The 16,481-nt window shown below is 30.7% G+C and overlaps 1 protein-coding gene across 1 annotated transcript; it reads left to right on the forward strand.

The window, feature by feature from the left end:
* The first annotated feature begins 710 nt into the window (after window positions 1-710).
* On the forward strand, window positions 711-1,732 carry LOC145059124 (GATA transcription factor 15-like). The gene is made up of 3 exons (XM_079006981.1): window positions 711-876; window positions 962-1,114; window positions 1,230-1,732. Exons 1-3 carry the CDS (start codon window positions 856-858, stop codon window positions 1,551-1,553), a joined length of 498 nt encoding a protein of 165 aa, XP_078863107.1. The 5' UTR covers window positions 711-855; the 3' UTR covers window positions 1,554-1,732.
* The last annotated feature ends 14,749 nt before the right edge of the window (window positions 1,733-16,481 follow it).

A 16,481-nucleotide genomic window follows, 5' to 3' on the forward strand; every position in this document is an offset into this window, starting at 1 on the left:
AACATTTGTCTTTTCTTAATTAAACATACTAATACATTAGTGGGTGCCCAAATATATACTTGTGGTAATTTTGATGAGGCCTACGTTTTAATCCAATTATATAGTAATCAAAATATGGGATATTTCCAAAATAAAAATTAAACCGTTAGATAAAGTATTTGGACATATCAAGATAAGGATTCTCAACTCAAAAACAGAAAAAAGGAAACCCTAATTTCAAATATGTGTAGCCGCACACACGTAATTCCAACTTCAAATTTCCGTCAAAATTTCAAAAATACCCCCAAACGAAATATAATAATAAAATTAAATGGCGCTCTTTTTCATTTTTTGGCGGGGTAAGCTATAACGTCCAAAAACTTTCAGAACAAAAGGGTAGTTTCGTCATTTCAACATTACCGCGCTCCTAGGGTTTTCTTCGACCTTAAAAATCTTTTCATTTTATTTTGCCGCTACTACTTCTTCGGCTCCTTGTTCTTTCTCTCTTTCTCTCTCTATCTCAAGCTAAGAAGACTTGAAATATCTCGAGTGATTCGCTATAGCATCGTGAGCTATTCTGCTTTTATCACCTGTTTGATCATCTGGGTTTTCAATTCCTTTGAAGAAATCGACTTCGATCTCAATCTCAATCTCTCTCGACATTTCTATAGCTTCTAGCTTCTGTTCTACCGTGTTTCAGAACCGAATCACTGGTTTATCTTTAATCATTGTTTGATCAGGCTTTTCACCATCTGGGTGTGGTTTATCCGACTTCAATCGCTGTTCTCCGGTGTGATCACTTGATTTGAAGGTGATCGTGATAAGAACAGCTGAATCGGTGGCTCGATCGATTGATTCAACTGAAGCGATTCATAAATGGGGGATCTAAGCGATAAGGTGAGTGATCATTGATCAAAATCATCATCCATTGATGAATGATTTCGTGTTTGATTTCAATTGATTATTTTTCTGTTTTTTTTAGGGTTCCGAGTGTGATGATCTGATGAACTGCAAAAGCAGCCCAGAAAGAGGCGGATCATCTTCATCCGACGGTGGTAGTCATCTGATCAAAACCTGTGCCGATTGTGGGACCACCAAAACGCCTCTCTGGAGAGGTGGCCCAGCTGGTCCTAAGGTATATATTATTCATTTTTTTAATATTTTTCATTTAATTTCCCCCAAATTATCTTCAATTCTATCAACGAACAAGAATCTTGTTTTAATTCGATTCTTTGATGAATTCTATACAGTCTTTATGCAATGCTTGTGGCATCAGAAGCAGAAAGAAAAGAAGAGCCCTTTTGGGTATGCCAAAAGAAGAGAAAAAACCAAAGAAAACCACCATGGCTGCCACGTCAGCTAGCGGAGATAGTCAAACTAGCGGTTTGACCACCAGTAAAGGCAGCAACATGGGTGGTGATTTTTGTTTGAAGAAACGATTAATGGCGCTTGGTTCAGAAGTGGTGTTACAGAGGCCAAGATCAAGAGTTACAAAACAAAGGAGGAAGATCGGTGAAGAAGAACAAGCTGCGATTTTGTTGATGGCTTTATCTTGTGGTTCTGTTTTTGCTTGATTAATTTAATATTAATAAATTGAAAACAAAAACAGGGTTTGTTTTTGTAGAGTTAGGATTTTACTTTTAATGTTTGGGTAATCAAGATTCGAATGATGGAAGAAATCAAGAAGAGTGAATGAAATGTGTAACTTGTTTAGATTTTTGTTTGATTGAAACCTGTGATTTTGTTTCTTCAATTTTGATGATTATGTTTTCGAAGGTTGTGATTATTCTAATATCAATGAGAATATTTAATGTTTGAATTTATTTGAATTCGTTTCATGATTTTGAATTTAACTTGTTTTGAAAGTTAATTAGTTTATTACAACTGTATATTATAAAAGTAAATAAATTTTATGTAATAAGCATAAAAAATTGGTTATAACATGATTGTGAGATACATTAATTTCACATTTTCGCTACGACTCTAATATAACCATTACTTGGAATTAAGATAAACAAAATAACTTATAACTCATTGCCAATGAAGGTAGTTATAGACGATTAATGCATGTATTCAAAATATTCCAATGACTGTATTTTGTGAACCCAATACTATGTGTCATATTTTATAAAAGTATTATATGTGTAATATCAACTGTTCAACGTTGACAAATTTAAAGAAAAATTTCATATATGTTCTGAAAATTAAGTAGTTAACAAAATATTCCAATAAGTTTTTTTTTAATGACAAATAATCTACTATTAACGTAATTATAATTAATAATTCCACTTATGTTTTAAACAGAACTTGAATCTTTGACATAAAAAAAGGATAACACTTGATACTAATAGTTGAGTTATTTACTTATTTATTTGAGAGAGAGATTTAATTTTTCTTAAAGAAAATCTAAAATTTTCTTACATTTTGTTGCTATAAATCTTCCTACTTATTAGATTAAGTGTAAAAAGAAAAAGATTAAAAGATAAAATTAATGAACTATTGTTTTATAAGAATAGAAAGATACGTATGAAGATATTAATTTTTTTAAAACAAATGGTGTAATTTAGCTTTTTTATTTTTAAAGTCTAATTTAGCAAGTTTGAATTATAGAGTACAATTTAGCACGTTTTAAAGTATAGACAACTAAAAACCATTAAGATGATTCAATTGATACATTTGTAAAACCTTTGGGCCCAGTTTAACACAGTTTAAACTTACAAGACCAAATAGCGACAAATTAATACTTCCATGCTCATTTATAATAATATATTTCGAAAAGGTTAGTGTTTGCTTTGTTGTTTAAAGATTCAGGTAAAACCATTTACTTATGTGGAAGTTACATTTAAGTTCATTATGTGAAGAATCGATAGAAAATCGGTAAAGTTTGGCAATTTTTTTGTTTAGTTGGGACTTGGGAGTTGTAAAAAACCATCCTCTTGATATGTATATTGTTTACTGTGAAAACCTTGTTGGTTGGTGGTGACGAAAGTGGAATAGTTCAAATTTCACAAGGGCACCTTGGTTAATTAACCATTGAATGTTTTCTAGTTTGTTAAGTCAAATTAATGTATAATATGAAATCTTTAATGTGATATTATCCTAAGAAAAATCCATACAAATAAAGATTTGAGGAAAGTGATTAACAACCGAGCGACGTAACGTAATCTTATGTGGGTTCTTGTGAGTATTCGAAAACCAGGATGTATTTTAATATAAGAGACAAAAAATATTGAACATTATATGAACATCACTATTAAATGTTTATGAATAAATATTATATCAAATCAATGCAGAGTTGTATGGTAAAAGTTCATGTATGTTACTTTTATGAGAAACATATGTAATGACATACAATGTGACATGAAGATCGATGAGATGATTAATTATAAAGGTAAAACACAACGTTTGTTCCGAAGTGTTAGCTAATGGAACAACATGCTTTCATAGGGTGATCATGAATGAAAAAGAACAATGTGCATGTGATATAATGATCTAAGTTTTTTTAAACATCCAAATTTATTGTTAAAAGGCTACCAAAAAACTAGGTGTGAAAGAAAAAAACACCAACAATTTAACCAACATCGAGATGTTTGAGGACAACAAACCCAATCAATCCATGAAGAAAATATATTTTTGCTTCTATTTTCAATCCACAAAAAGATAAATCCCGAGCTTCATCCGCTATCTTTCCCACCATTTTAGATTTCTTCAAGATTATATATAACCGTCATTCATCCCAAAAGTGTTAGAATGGTAAAGTTAAGATCAATATTTTTGGGTGCATGCAAGAGCACGTATGTAAATATAACTTATACACAATGATGATAACATTACTTGAATAGTGCTTTATGGGTGTATATTTTCATTTCAGATGTTACAAGTTACATTTTTATTTGAAGTGTTACAAATTGATAAAATTAACGATGGATACCATTACATATATCATATGCTTGAAAAATACTACTTTGTTCTATTAAAATATTGTTATATGAATTGTACTTGTTGAAGTGAGGGTGTGAACAATAACTATAAACTAAAGTAATATATTTTATCACTAGTGGTGAAACCCGTATATTATACGGGTTAATTAAAACATAATTTTAAATAGGAGCGATTAAATGAAAATTTTATTTGAATTTGAAATATGAAATAAGTGAAAATTATGATAAAAAACATGCAAAAAATAAATTAATTAAAATTATATGTTTAATTGTTAGACCCGTGTAGTAAACGAGTTTTTATAATAAAATGTTAAGTACAAAGGTTTAAAATGTAAATTTATTTGAAATTGAAATTGAAATTTTAAATTTTAAATTTGAAATTTGAAATTTGAAATTGATAGTTATTATAGTAGGTTTAATTTATAGAAACTAAATTAATGATATAATGAAAATGAATATGAATAATGAAGTAATTGACAAGTGGAAAATAAATATATTTCAAAATTATGACAAAATGACATGTGACCAATTAAATGAAAGAATGACAAGTGTCAATAACATTTTCATTTATTAGGGTAGATTAGCAACTATTTAAATAAGCGATGACAACAAAGGGCCTCCTTGATGGTGGTATTAGGAGTCGACAAATATTAAATACTTAGTAAAAAAATTAAATGTTCAGGTCTCGTTTTGGATGAAATGTGTATTTTAGGAGTAGAGTAGTAATTATGTATAAATAAGAAAAATGTTAGCTATAATCTAAAATAAAAAACAATAACTAGTTTTTATGGTTTCTTCATTAAGTTATCAAATTAACTATTTTCTAATTAAGAAATGCATTTTTAATTAGTAAATTCCACTGATTATTTTGCCAACCAACTTTAAAAGTTTCACTACAAGAAAGTTGATAAGAAGATTACATAACATGGGTAGATCCAGGGCCGGTCCATCGTTTTTTACTACCTGGGACGAGTTAAGAACCTTATGCCATTAGATATAAAAAATTTGAAAAATAAAAAATGCAATAAATTTTATAATCAAACAAATAATACAAACAAAAACCTACAAAAACCACCTAAAACAATGTCATCGTGCGTTTTTTGAAGCAAAAACATTTTTTATTTTACAATAATCAATATTTTGTAAAAATCACTTTCGATACTTGAAATTGTTAATCTATTCAATATTTCTTTGATTCATGGAATTTTGAAGATACGATTTCAAGAGCTTCAAGTTTGAAAAACTTCTTTCCACGGAAACAACCATAAGAGCTCCGTCAAAATATCTTATATACAACAAACACATTAGAGAACATATCTATTCTTCTTGCATACTCTATTATTTGAATAGATGTTAGAGGACCTTTGTATGTTTCATGACAACATTTTCTACAAAATTTGTAATTCAATATATAAACCAATTCTTTCAATATCATATTCTTCACTATTTGTCAAATTGGACACAAAATTTAAACAACATTTTTTTATTGATCATCAACTAAAAAAACTAATTTGGAAGCATCAAACAAAGAAACAAATACATAAATAAGAAGTTCAATCAGCCTCCCGATTTACATCACAGAAACAAGAAACAAGAACAAAAAAGTTACGAAAGGAGCTTTAGAAATTTATAGCATAAGCAAACCACAGTGGTACCTATAAGATACAAGATTTCGAGCTTAAACAGGGAGAAACCAAGGCTCAGACAAAGGAGAAAGACACTTTTTTTTTACTGTAATCGAACTCCAACATGCAAAAATAAAAAATCCAACTCCCAAAACAAACAACAAAAATCATATTAATCGGAGATAAATTGATGGAAGCAGATTTTAAGCTCAAATAGAAAGTAAAATCAAAATTAGTAGACATTATAACTAAAGCAAACCTCAGAAAGCCAAAGTTTTACCTAAAGCATATCTAAAAAATCAAACATAAACCAACAGATTTCGAGCACAAACATATAGAAATCGGACCTTTGGAATTGATCAAACTCCCATGTCCATTCTAATGTAATCAAATATGCAAACCCAACTCCTGAAAAAACCACAAAAGTCAGAAATCAGACCTCTGGCAGCAGACATAAAGAGAAATTATAATCACATTAATAGAAATCAAACTCACCCAAACATCCAAATCAGTTGAAAAGAAATCAAAAATCGAGATATCAACTATAAATGAAATCAAACAGGTAAAAATCAAAATCCTAAAACAAACCACAACCAAGGTCAGCAGGTTTAGAATTTTTTTTCCTTAGAAAACAGTTAAGAAAAATAAAAATATAAAACTCATCGAAATCAGTTCAAGTGAAATCGGATCAAAAAATCCAACAAGACCTTTCTGGCTTTCTACTTTCCTTGCCGGTTTTGCTTCAGGTCAACAGTTAACTGGTTAAGAAAATTGAACAATCATAAATCGAACTCCAACTTGCAAATCTGAAATTGCAATACTATGAGATCACTAAGAATTTGAGATGATCGATTAAGTGCAACAACATGTTTAGAGAGAAATAGAAAGAGAATAATGAGTAGAAATCGGATGTAGAAGGATGGTAAATAGATTCTCGATCTCTCCAACTCGATTTGGACTTTAGGGCCTTAGAGGGCTCCTCGATCTCTCAATCTCTAACGTTTTTCTTGGGGATATACTCGATTTAGCGATTCCAATTCTCAAAGTTCTTCAACTTCATTTATTTGGCGCTCAAGAAGTCCCGCTCTTGCAAGACGTTGAGTCGACTGCCTTCTTGGCTTCTTGGACTAAATTTTTGGGACAAAGTAATATACATACCATAACTTAGTAGACTTAATTTATGCCCCCCTTAGTTTGATGCCCTGGGCCTAAGCCCAACTCGCTCATGTATTAGGCTGGGCCTAGGTAGATCTGTAAATGGACGGCATTTTGTTCCTGATTTGCTTCAAACCTGTAAAATTTTTGCTGATTTGAATCTTAGATTTTGATCTGTTTACGATCCATAACTGTTAACCATTTTATTGAATGGGTTAGGTATGAATCATTGTCATTTTGCTCCACTAACACCCACTATATATATATATATATATATATATATATATATATATATATATATAGGTTATAATATGAATGAACAACTATTGTGCAGACGTGTGGATAGTGCTATAATATAAGAATTACTAATATAATAAGTTGTTTAGTAATGTAAATCTGTTCAATCTCACAAAACTATTGACATTTTCATACATTCTCACTAATTCTTATTCATTTTTGTTCTCATGCATCATTTTTCACTCATTTTTATTCTTACAGAATACGACTCAATAAACATTCTGACAGAATGAGAATCATAATAAAAAAATCTATAAGAACCTTATAGACGGTATAATTAGTGAGAATGTATGATAATGACAATAGTTTTGTAAGATTGAATGTATTCATATTATGAAAAAACATACTTTCTTTGTTATTCTCACAGAATAGCACTGTCCACATGTCTGCACAAAAGATGTCAATCCACATTTGACCCTAGCTCTCTCTCTCTCTCTCTCTCTCTCTCTCTCTTTCTATATATATATATATATATATATATATACCCACACACACATACACACACACACACACATATATATATATATATATATATATATATATATATATATATATATATATATATCGGTAAGAGTTCATTTGAGACGAACATAATTTTGTGAGACTGTGAGACCAAATTCTTTTAGTGAAATATTCTAATATTCTAATACCCCACCCTGTCGATCATCGCAACGACATTATCCATACTCTCAGATCTAAAATGAACGGCTTTACCTTATCTATACTCTCAGATCTGGTATGAACGACTACGTCTAGTCCATGCTCTCGGATCAATGGAAAATGACTATTGCCCAATCCATACTCTCAGACTAGGGACGAATGACTATGCCTAATCCATGCTCTCGGATTAATGACAGATGACTATGCCTCTCCATACTCTCGGACTAAGGACGAATGACTATGTCTAATCCATGCTCTCTGATCAATGACAAATTTTAAAGTTCTACCATCTGTGTATATCTTACCCATGCTCATAAGGAGATACTACCCGAGATTCATTTTAATTAATTTAGGTTTATTCTGTAAGTTCTAAATCATCATATATTATGAGATATGCTCTTAATACGTATTTCATGTAATATCAAATATATTACACATAAACATATATTTAGTACTTTAATTAATACTTGTATTAAAATAATGTTTATGAAAGGGATATGCACTCACTTGTTAAAGTGATGACTCAAAACTCGGACAACACTTCGCTGCTAGAAACTGTCTTTTCCTTTGACGTAACCTAATATCATTATCACTAAGTCGTAGTATGATATTTATTGCGAATAATTATTAGTCTAGATTCATCATTAATTCAAAGTCTACTTCAAGATTTATCAAGTAAGGAACACTCAGGTAGGATCATACCGGAGGTATGTTCCATTTGGTATACAAAATATACTGTTTGGAAATCCCATTTTAAACACCTCAGTAAATCCAGCCTAGACATTATCACCGTATGTAGGTCAATCAATATAACGACTTGGAATCACTGATAAATCTTGTTTATAGGTTCATAATAAAGATAATGAACTTAAACATAAGTTATACTTAAAGTACGTTAAACATAACGCAACTTACAGGTGGTTTAGCGAGAATCACATTTTTGTATGCTATCGAATAATTTTTTCTTCTTCTTTGCTATGAAGTTTTATGGTTGTTGATTTGAAATTGAATTGACAATTAGGGCTTTAAGTCAAAATCAAATTTCTAATTTCTACTTTCTTTTTCTGTAAATTCGAACTGAAATCGGTCATTTTTAATTCACTTAGGGCTTTAAGTCAATTCTAATTTCCTTTTCTGCAAATTCCAAATGAACTAAAATCAAATTTCTCGAAATTGATGACTATATGCTGACTGTTTAGTAGACTTCTTCCACCCATTCAAGAAATTTCTATGTACTAATCAACCAAGTTCGACATAAAATAATTTCAATTTGATTTTTGTTTTTCTCATTTTCTATGTACATTTTCTATGTACAGGACTACATACAGGTTGTTTGGATCCAAACAACCAGATGATAAATATGCGACATATGTGGTTTGTAGTGAACTTTCCTTGGCTAGGTTTACTTGATTTTTGAAATTTCGTTTAAGAAGCCTCTTTTACATCTTTGATGCAAATATTGATTTCCCCATTTGTACTAAAGTTATGGTATGATTTTAAATTTGGGTTCTCCTAATTTGAATTCATCTCAATTCGATTCTTTGTTTTTCAATTGTGATTTCTATTGGATGCAAATTTTTTTTATTTAGGTTACATATTGATTATGCTGAATTTCAATGAATTTGGGAGTTTATTATTATTATTATTATTATTATTATTATTATTATTATAAAAATTCCGTCTTATAGATGTGTCCATTGAATTTAACAGATTTTGGTCTAAGTTCTGGAAAAATGAGGATGGTTTAGTTTAAAAAGTTTGCGATATTTATTCAAATATGGCATAAGATTGCTGTTCATGTGTACCTTAATAGTAATCGATCACATTTAAGTATGCTATCTTTCTCAAAATAACTATGATAACTTTTTAAGTTGGCCCAAAGTAAATATATTGATGTTTTGAAAAAAAAAATGTAAATAATGGTCTTCCTGGATTATTACAAAATAAATTTATAATTTTCTACTTTGATATGATTTTAATTCATATTTGGTTTTTACTCGATAATTTTTATTGAGTTGAAAGTAATTTTTTTGGGTAAGTTTTCAAGTTCAAAATTAGAGTATACATATAATAATACAAATCTTGTTTGTGGTCTTGGATTCAAGGAGTGTGAGAATGGAAGAAATCGCGAAACAAAGCTAAAGAGGAGTGAATAAGATTCGAATCAGAGGTGACTTTTTTGTCCTTGTGGTGTTCGGATGAGCATTTGGACTGGACCAGACTGAATCGGATCGTATCAGCTTTTGGACCGGAAAAGTTTCAGCGAATATTGTGGACCTTGGACCGGACTGTACTAGCTCTTGGACCGGAAAAACTTCAGAAAATATCGTGGACCACAAGTCTAAATGCTCACCCGATGGTAAATTCATGTAACATGACCATTTTGCTCATAAAATTATCTTTGGTAACACTTTTCGTCCCTTGAGTGTTAAATTACCCAAAGTTTTAGGATTGTGCGCAACCTTTTTGGCTTGCTTTCGATGATTACTATGGTGAATTTTATGTTAAAAATGTTTTTTTTTTTTCTATCACATGATACTGAATTACGACAAGAACTAATTTAAAATCTTGTGGTTCAAAATATTTTCCCTATTTTCTTTAGGCTTTTCTATTTTTTGTTCTATGTTGCTGTGGGACAAAATATTTAGAATCGACTATTGTTAGTGTGTGTATATACTTTTTTGGAATCAATCGTTCTTACTGTGTAAAGATCTATTAGTGTTTCTTTCTTTGATTCATTCATGTTTTCTGTATATGCTATAGGTTTGATGAGAATAAGTTCGTGTTTGACAAAGATCCGAGCTTTGGAAACCTTAAGGTATTAAAATTAACAATGATCTTCCATTGACAATGCAAGAATCCGTAGGCGCAAAAGGGTAATTGTTGCAAAGGACAGTGATGCATACGATGCATGAGTTGATTAGATGCGTTGTTGATTTTTTATTTTTTTATTATTTTTATTTTTTTTTTTGTTTTTAGTTTTAGTTAAAAGATTTTAAATGCTATGTTATGAGCTAAATATTTGAATTGATTTGTTAAATAAGGGTAATGATGCTAGATGCTATTGCTATGTCATGAACATATTTAGTGCATTTTGTATAATAAAACCAATTTATATAATCATGAAATATCCAATGAAACTCTCGTGGGCCGTGGCTGAGATAATTTTGTTAATTATTTGGAAACTAGGCCCAGCCCACCAAAGTTGGTTTTATTTGGCCCATAATAAATTAAACTAATTTGATGGGTATATTATATACAAACCAATCCTTACTACTTTTAAATTCTGTTTAAAAGCGGGTATTCTACCGGTGTTGTATAACAAAACAACTGAATTCAAAGTATAAAAATTCTGTTTTTCTCATAGAACTGTTTCCTCAATCATGAAAATTATATTAAAATTTAAAATATAACAATAAAATAAAGGTCAGCAAAATACGAAAAAAATGAGAAATATAGAATTTTCGAGCAGATTCTAAATACCGGTTTCTAACCAATCCGAAGCCGGTTATATATGATTGGATATTTTGCTTCCAAAACTGGATAAAATCGACTTGGATTTTACCAAAACAGAAAAACCGATTGCACTATTTATAGATACGTACAAACAAGATTTTTAAAATACCCAGATTGAATAAAACCATGTCGATGTGCACCTCTAACTTTTAGCATATTATCCAGGTTTTCTTAACCTTGCTAAATACACAAATAGAAATTAAATATATTCATACATTTTATTTTTATTTATCTTTCTATCATATCAAATTTTCTATCATATCAAATGATGACATGTCTCATATTTAATGACATATTTAATGAAATTGATAATATTTTAATCTATTTGTCACCATTTAATATGGATAGAAGGATAGTAGAAATAAAATGTAGGAGAATTTTTAATTTCTCATACAAGAAAATAACTTAAACAAGGGCTAATCATTAAGACCCAAAATCCTGATACAACTAGTAATCATTATATGTCTATTTTCGAGTCAAAACATACCGGTTAAATTGGATAAAAACACATTATCGTTTAACTTTCTTGTAAATTGAACCGATTAAGTTGGATAACTTGTTCGAGATCTATTAAATGCAATTCTAGAAAGTGAATATAAAAACATTTTGAATATCAGATAATCAGATAATATTTGATTTGGTTTTTTAATGTTCATTTTGACTAATTTTGTAAACCATCAAAATTACAAATAAAAATAAAAAACTTTGTATTTTATATTCGATAAGTTTTTCTATGTAGTAGGAAAATAAAAACAAACACTGAAAATTCTAGAAACTTAGTTGATCTGGTGGTCAAACTGGGAACTGGTTACTTGTTTGCCTGATTCAATTAGAGACATGATTTTTGAAACATTGGATATAATATTTCACTAAACAAACAAAACAACATCGAGTTTCTTTTGTGCAATCGTTTTTTTATGTTTAAACACATAGAAAAATTGGTTTGTCCACCGACCACTAACAACACCATGATATCTTTTGAGGTTTTGAGGAAGGAATACCATCAACTTTGGGGATTGGGTTATAAGTGGCTTATTCCGAACCACGTTGCACTCAATGAGATTCGAACTCGGGTCACTCCAACGGGAGTATTTATTGTATCTTCCACCAATTGTTAGGCCATAAAAAATGTTTATGTTGAATCATATAAAGAAAAAGACAAATATATCCACTGTGGCTTAAAATTTCTCACAAATAGCTTAAAACTATCCTTATGTTCAAAATAGTCATCAATTTCCCCAAACCGCACTACAAATTTACTATTTATGCATAGTAGGCTGTTTGTTTGGTCAGTGCCAAAAGAAAATATCAAAAACCATATTTTATATAATGGGAAAATTTTGTTCTTTTACTACAAAAATGTAATTCATAATGCAAAACTGTTTGTGGAAATCATAATTTTTTTCTTCTTTCTAAAAAGCATTTTATGAATTTCTTTTACATGTATGTTTCTTCAAAAACCATTTTCACCGTAAAAAGGAGCTTAGTAATGCGAAAATAAAGTCTTAGTTTGAGAGAGATTTTTTTTTAAATGTCAATATGAGGGAAATTTTAAAAATTATCATAACGGTGAGAAAAATTAAAATATCATTTTATTTCTTCTTTCTACTTATCCTTACTACTTTTAAATTATGACAAATTTAATAAAAATTATTAATTTTATTAAATATGACAAATGTAACAATCTTAAGTATGTAAGAAGATAACAGGAAAAAAAAGGAAAAATGACACAAATGCCTTATGAAGTTTCTAGGGTTTATCCGTTGAGTCCCTAAAGTTTTTATCGGACTTTATCGGTCTCTAAACTAAGATATGACATGCTCTTTTAGTCCCTGTCAACCTGTAATAGCCGGTTCAATGACCTTATAGACCAAAAAAACAGACATTGTGCCCCTATAAAGCCAAAAAAATAAGTTCGGGGATCAATACGAATTGAGTGTGAATCAGCTTTAGAAGTAAAGGAAAGTTTTTTTTTTTTTTTTTTTTTTTTTTTTTTTTTGTACGGATTGATCCCCGAACTTATTTTTTTGGATTTATAGGGATATAATGTGAGTTTTTTTGGTCTAAAGGTCACTGAACCGGCTATTACAGGTTGACAGGGACCAAAAGAGCAGATCATATCCTAGTTTAGAGACCCATAAAGCCCAACAAAAACTTTAGGGACTCAACGGGTAAACCCTAGAATTTTTGTAGGGCATTTGTGTCATTTTCCTAAAAAAAATGATATTTGATTTCTCTAACGATAAATAGTAAATTTCACAACGAGTACTTCAAAATTAGTGTTTATTTTGTGATTGTAAAACTTATCACATTGAAGAAAATTATAAAAAACACTATATCGTTGTGCTTATGGTTTCTAAACGTTACGTGCTTGGTTATTTTGATTGACTCCGTTTAATTTTAGACGTTAGGCAGGCATGCTCACGTTCCCCTCACACAAGATTATTATAGTATTTTTATTGTTCTGTCTACCTTAGGTTTACTTTCTTCCTAATTTATTTTGCAAAAACAGTCGACATTGTTTTCTTTTCACATGAAAGCCTCATAATTTTTGTAGCCCAATGGAATAGTCTAAACCAAGGAATGAGGTTTTGTAGGGGAGTCCTCTTATTCAAATCCAATAATTTTAATGGAACCGATCCAATCCAGTCATCCAAAATGTTAGATTTTATCAACTGATCAAATTCAATTTGTAATTGATTGGTCTAACTGGGTGTTGGAATTGATAATTTTTATCCATTAAATTTTTTGAATGGTTATTGAATATCCAACCAATTTTTATCCGATAACAACCAAACATAAATACATATTTATGATAAATGAAACTAAAATTAAACAAAATTGCAATAATTTATATTAACAAAATACTTCAAGCATTCAGTGTTCAAATAGAACCAAGTTTTAAAAAATCTATTTAAATCATCCACTTCAAATATTTAATGTTTTATCTTCAATCCTTTAGGATTTCATTTAATTTGAAGTAAACTAGTACTTAAATTTACTTTAAAATCACATTTGAGTATGTTAGCAAGAATCGTTGATTATGGTTATGTATTGTAAATGTGGTATGAGATTGTGTGTGAAGTTTAAAGTGGTAATCGGGAATAATTAATTATAATTATCTACTATAAATTGATTGGGGATGAAACACTGCGACAGAAGGTGCTGGATACCATCGGTTTACCTTTGTGGCTATGGGTGCGATGGAAAGGACTTTTTACCTCTAAATTGTTGCTAACATAGAGTAGATGACGGATCTACAACCTTCTTCTTGATCCAAGCTCCTAAACCTTCAAGTTTCCTTTCAAAAGAGCACCCAAAATGACGTCCAAGCTCACACACTCACACAATGGGGAGATTAGGGTTTTCTATGGTAAGGGGACAATGAGGGAGGCCACAATGATACATAAGTTCTTTATATAGGGTGTAAAACCCGGAAAAATTACGGTTTTCCTTTGCACTCGTCGAGTTGGTCCCTCCAACTCGTCGAGTAGACTCTTCATTCCACGTCCAAAATAATCCCTACTCGACGAGTTGCAGCTCACCAACTCATAAAGTCCCAATCCAAAACACTAAAATGTTTGAGAGATAAAAGATACCGGAAACAAGCGTTACATGAAGGCTATAAAACAAATATTATGGTATGTAAAAGCTACTATCGGATAGGGGATTTTTTATAGTCTCAATAATCTTGTAAGACTAGTTGGATACTGTGATAGCATTCATAACATTGATCAAGATGATGGAAGAAGTATCACTGGGCATGTATTATACATTGGTAACTCACCAATCATGTGATGCTCTCAAAAGCAAGAAACAGTGGCGTTATGTGTTTATGTTACATGATTATGTGGTAACGATAACATTGGTTCTGTGTAGTTTAATTTGGATAACCTGAGAACTCTTGGTTTAAGGCCTTATTGCAATGTTCTTGTCTGATTGTTTTTTCTCGGGTGGATCATCTATTCGAATGTCTATTTGATCTCTAACCACATACGACTTTATGAATTATATGAAAGACCAAGATTTGGCCCCTGACAATTGCATGAAAGATCATGGGAGGACCATGACATTTGTATGAAAGACCATGGGAGGACCATGACACTTGTATGAAAGACCATTGGAGGACCATGGAAAAAGGACCATGGGAGGACCATGGCAACCGTACGTGACCATAAAAATTAAGACTACAGGAGGACTACATCAATGAGTGATTGTAAGACTGTGGAAGAACCATAACATTCACACGTTCTGTACTAATATTTATGTTGTATGTATGTTAATAGATAGGCGCTATAGCCACTGACTTTGTGTGGATGCATTGTATGTATGGTGGAATATGTGGTATATTCGGAACTCAATAAGCTTTATGCTTACATTTATGGATTACAGATTTTGCATGTCGTTCATGATAAGAGCTCGGTGGGACTGTGCACACGCATCAAAGATATTCGTTTCTGGGGTTTTGTAAACTTATCTATGATAATGTATGGTTTTAATTAAACAAATATTACTCAATGGTTTTTTTTACGAAAATGTTTAATTGGTTAATCTATTTTATGAACAAAAATTTATTTATAATTTTTTGGATGTTACAATGTCGAAGATTGGTAGGTAGATTGAGATACTTACTTCAAACACAAGCTGATTTAGCTTACTCAGTTGGCATTACATGTCATTATATGCAAACTCCAAAGAAATGAAGGTTATAAAAAAATATTACGCTATGTAAAAGGTACTATCGGATAGAGGATTTGTCACAGACGCAATAATCTTGTAAGACTAATTGGATATTGTGATAACATTCACAATACTAATCAAGATGATGGAAGAAATATCATCGGACATGTATTCTACTTTGGTAACTCACCAATCATGTGATCCTCTCAAAAGCAAGAAACAATGGCGTTATCCTCCTGTGAAGCTGAGTATATGGCTACATCTACAGCAAGCTGGCAAGTAGTTTGGTTACGAGATCTTTTGAGAGAAATAACTAGTTCTCAAGTATAAGAAGTGATAGTTAAATTTCACAACACATCAACAATTTCTTTAATCGGAATCCCAATTTTTCATGGCCGGAGTAAGCACATCAAATCTCGTTTTCACTACATACGAGAACGAGTTAAAGATAAGGAGATCATAGTCGAGCATGTCAATAGAAAGGAACAAAGAACTGGAATTTTGAAAAAAAAAGGCGTTAGCTAAGATAAAGTTCGTTGAAATGTGCAAGATGCTAGAGTTGAATACCTCTCAAATTCCATTAACGGAAAGGAACAAAGAGATGGCATTTTGACAAAGGCGTTAACTA

This window comes from Lactuca serriola, chromosome 6, assembly GCF_051521515.1.
Source record: "Lactuca serriola cultivar US96UC23 chromosome 6, Lser_US96UC23_V15, whole genome shotgun sequence".
Classification (NCBI taxonomy): domain Eukaryota; kingdom Viridiplantae; phylum Streptophyta; class Magnoliopsida; order Asterales; family Asteraceae; genus Lactuca; species Lactuca serriola.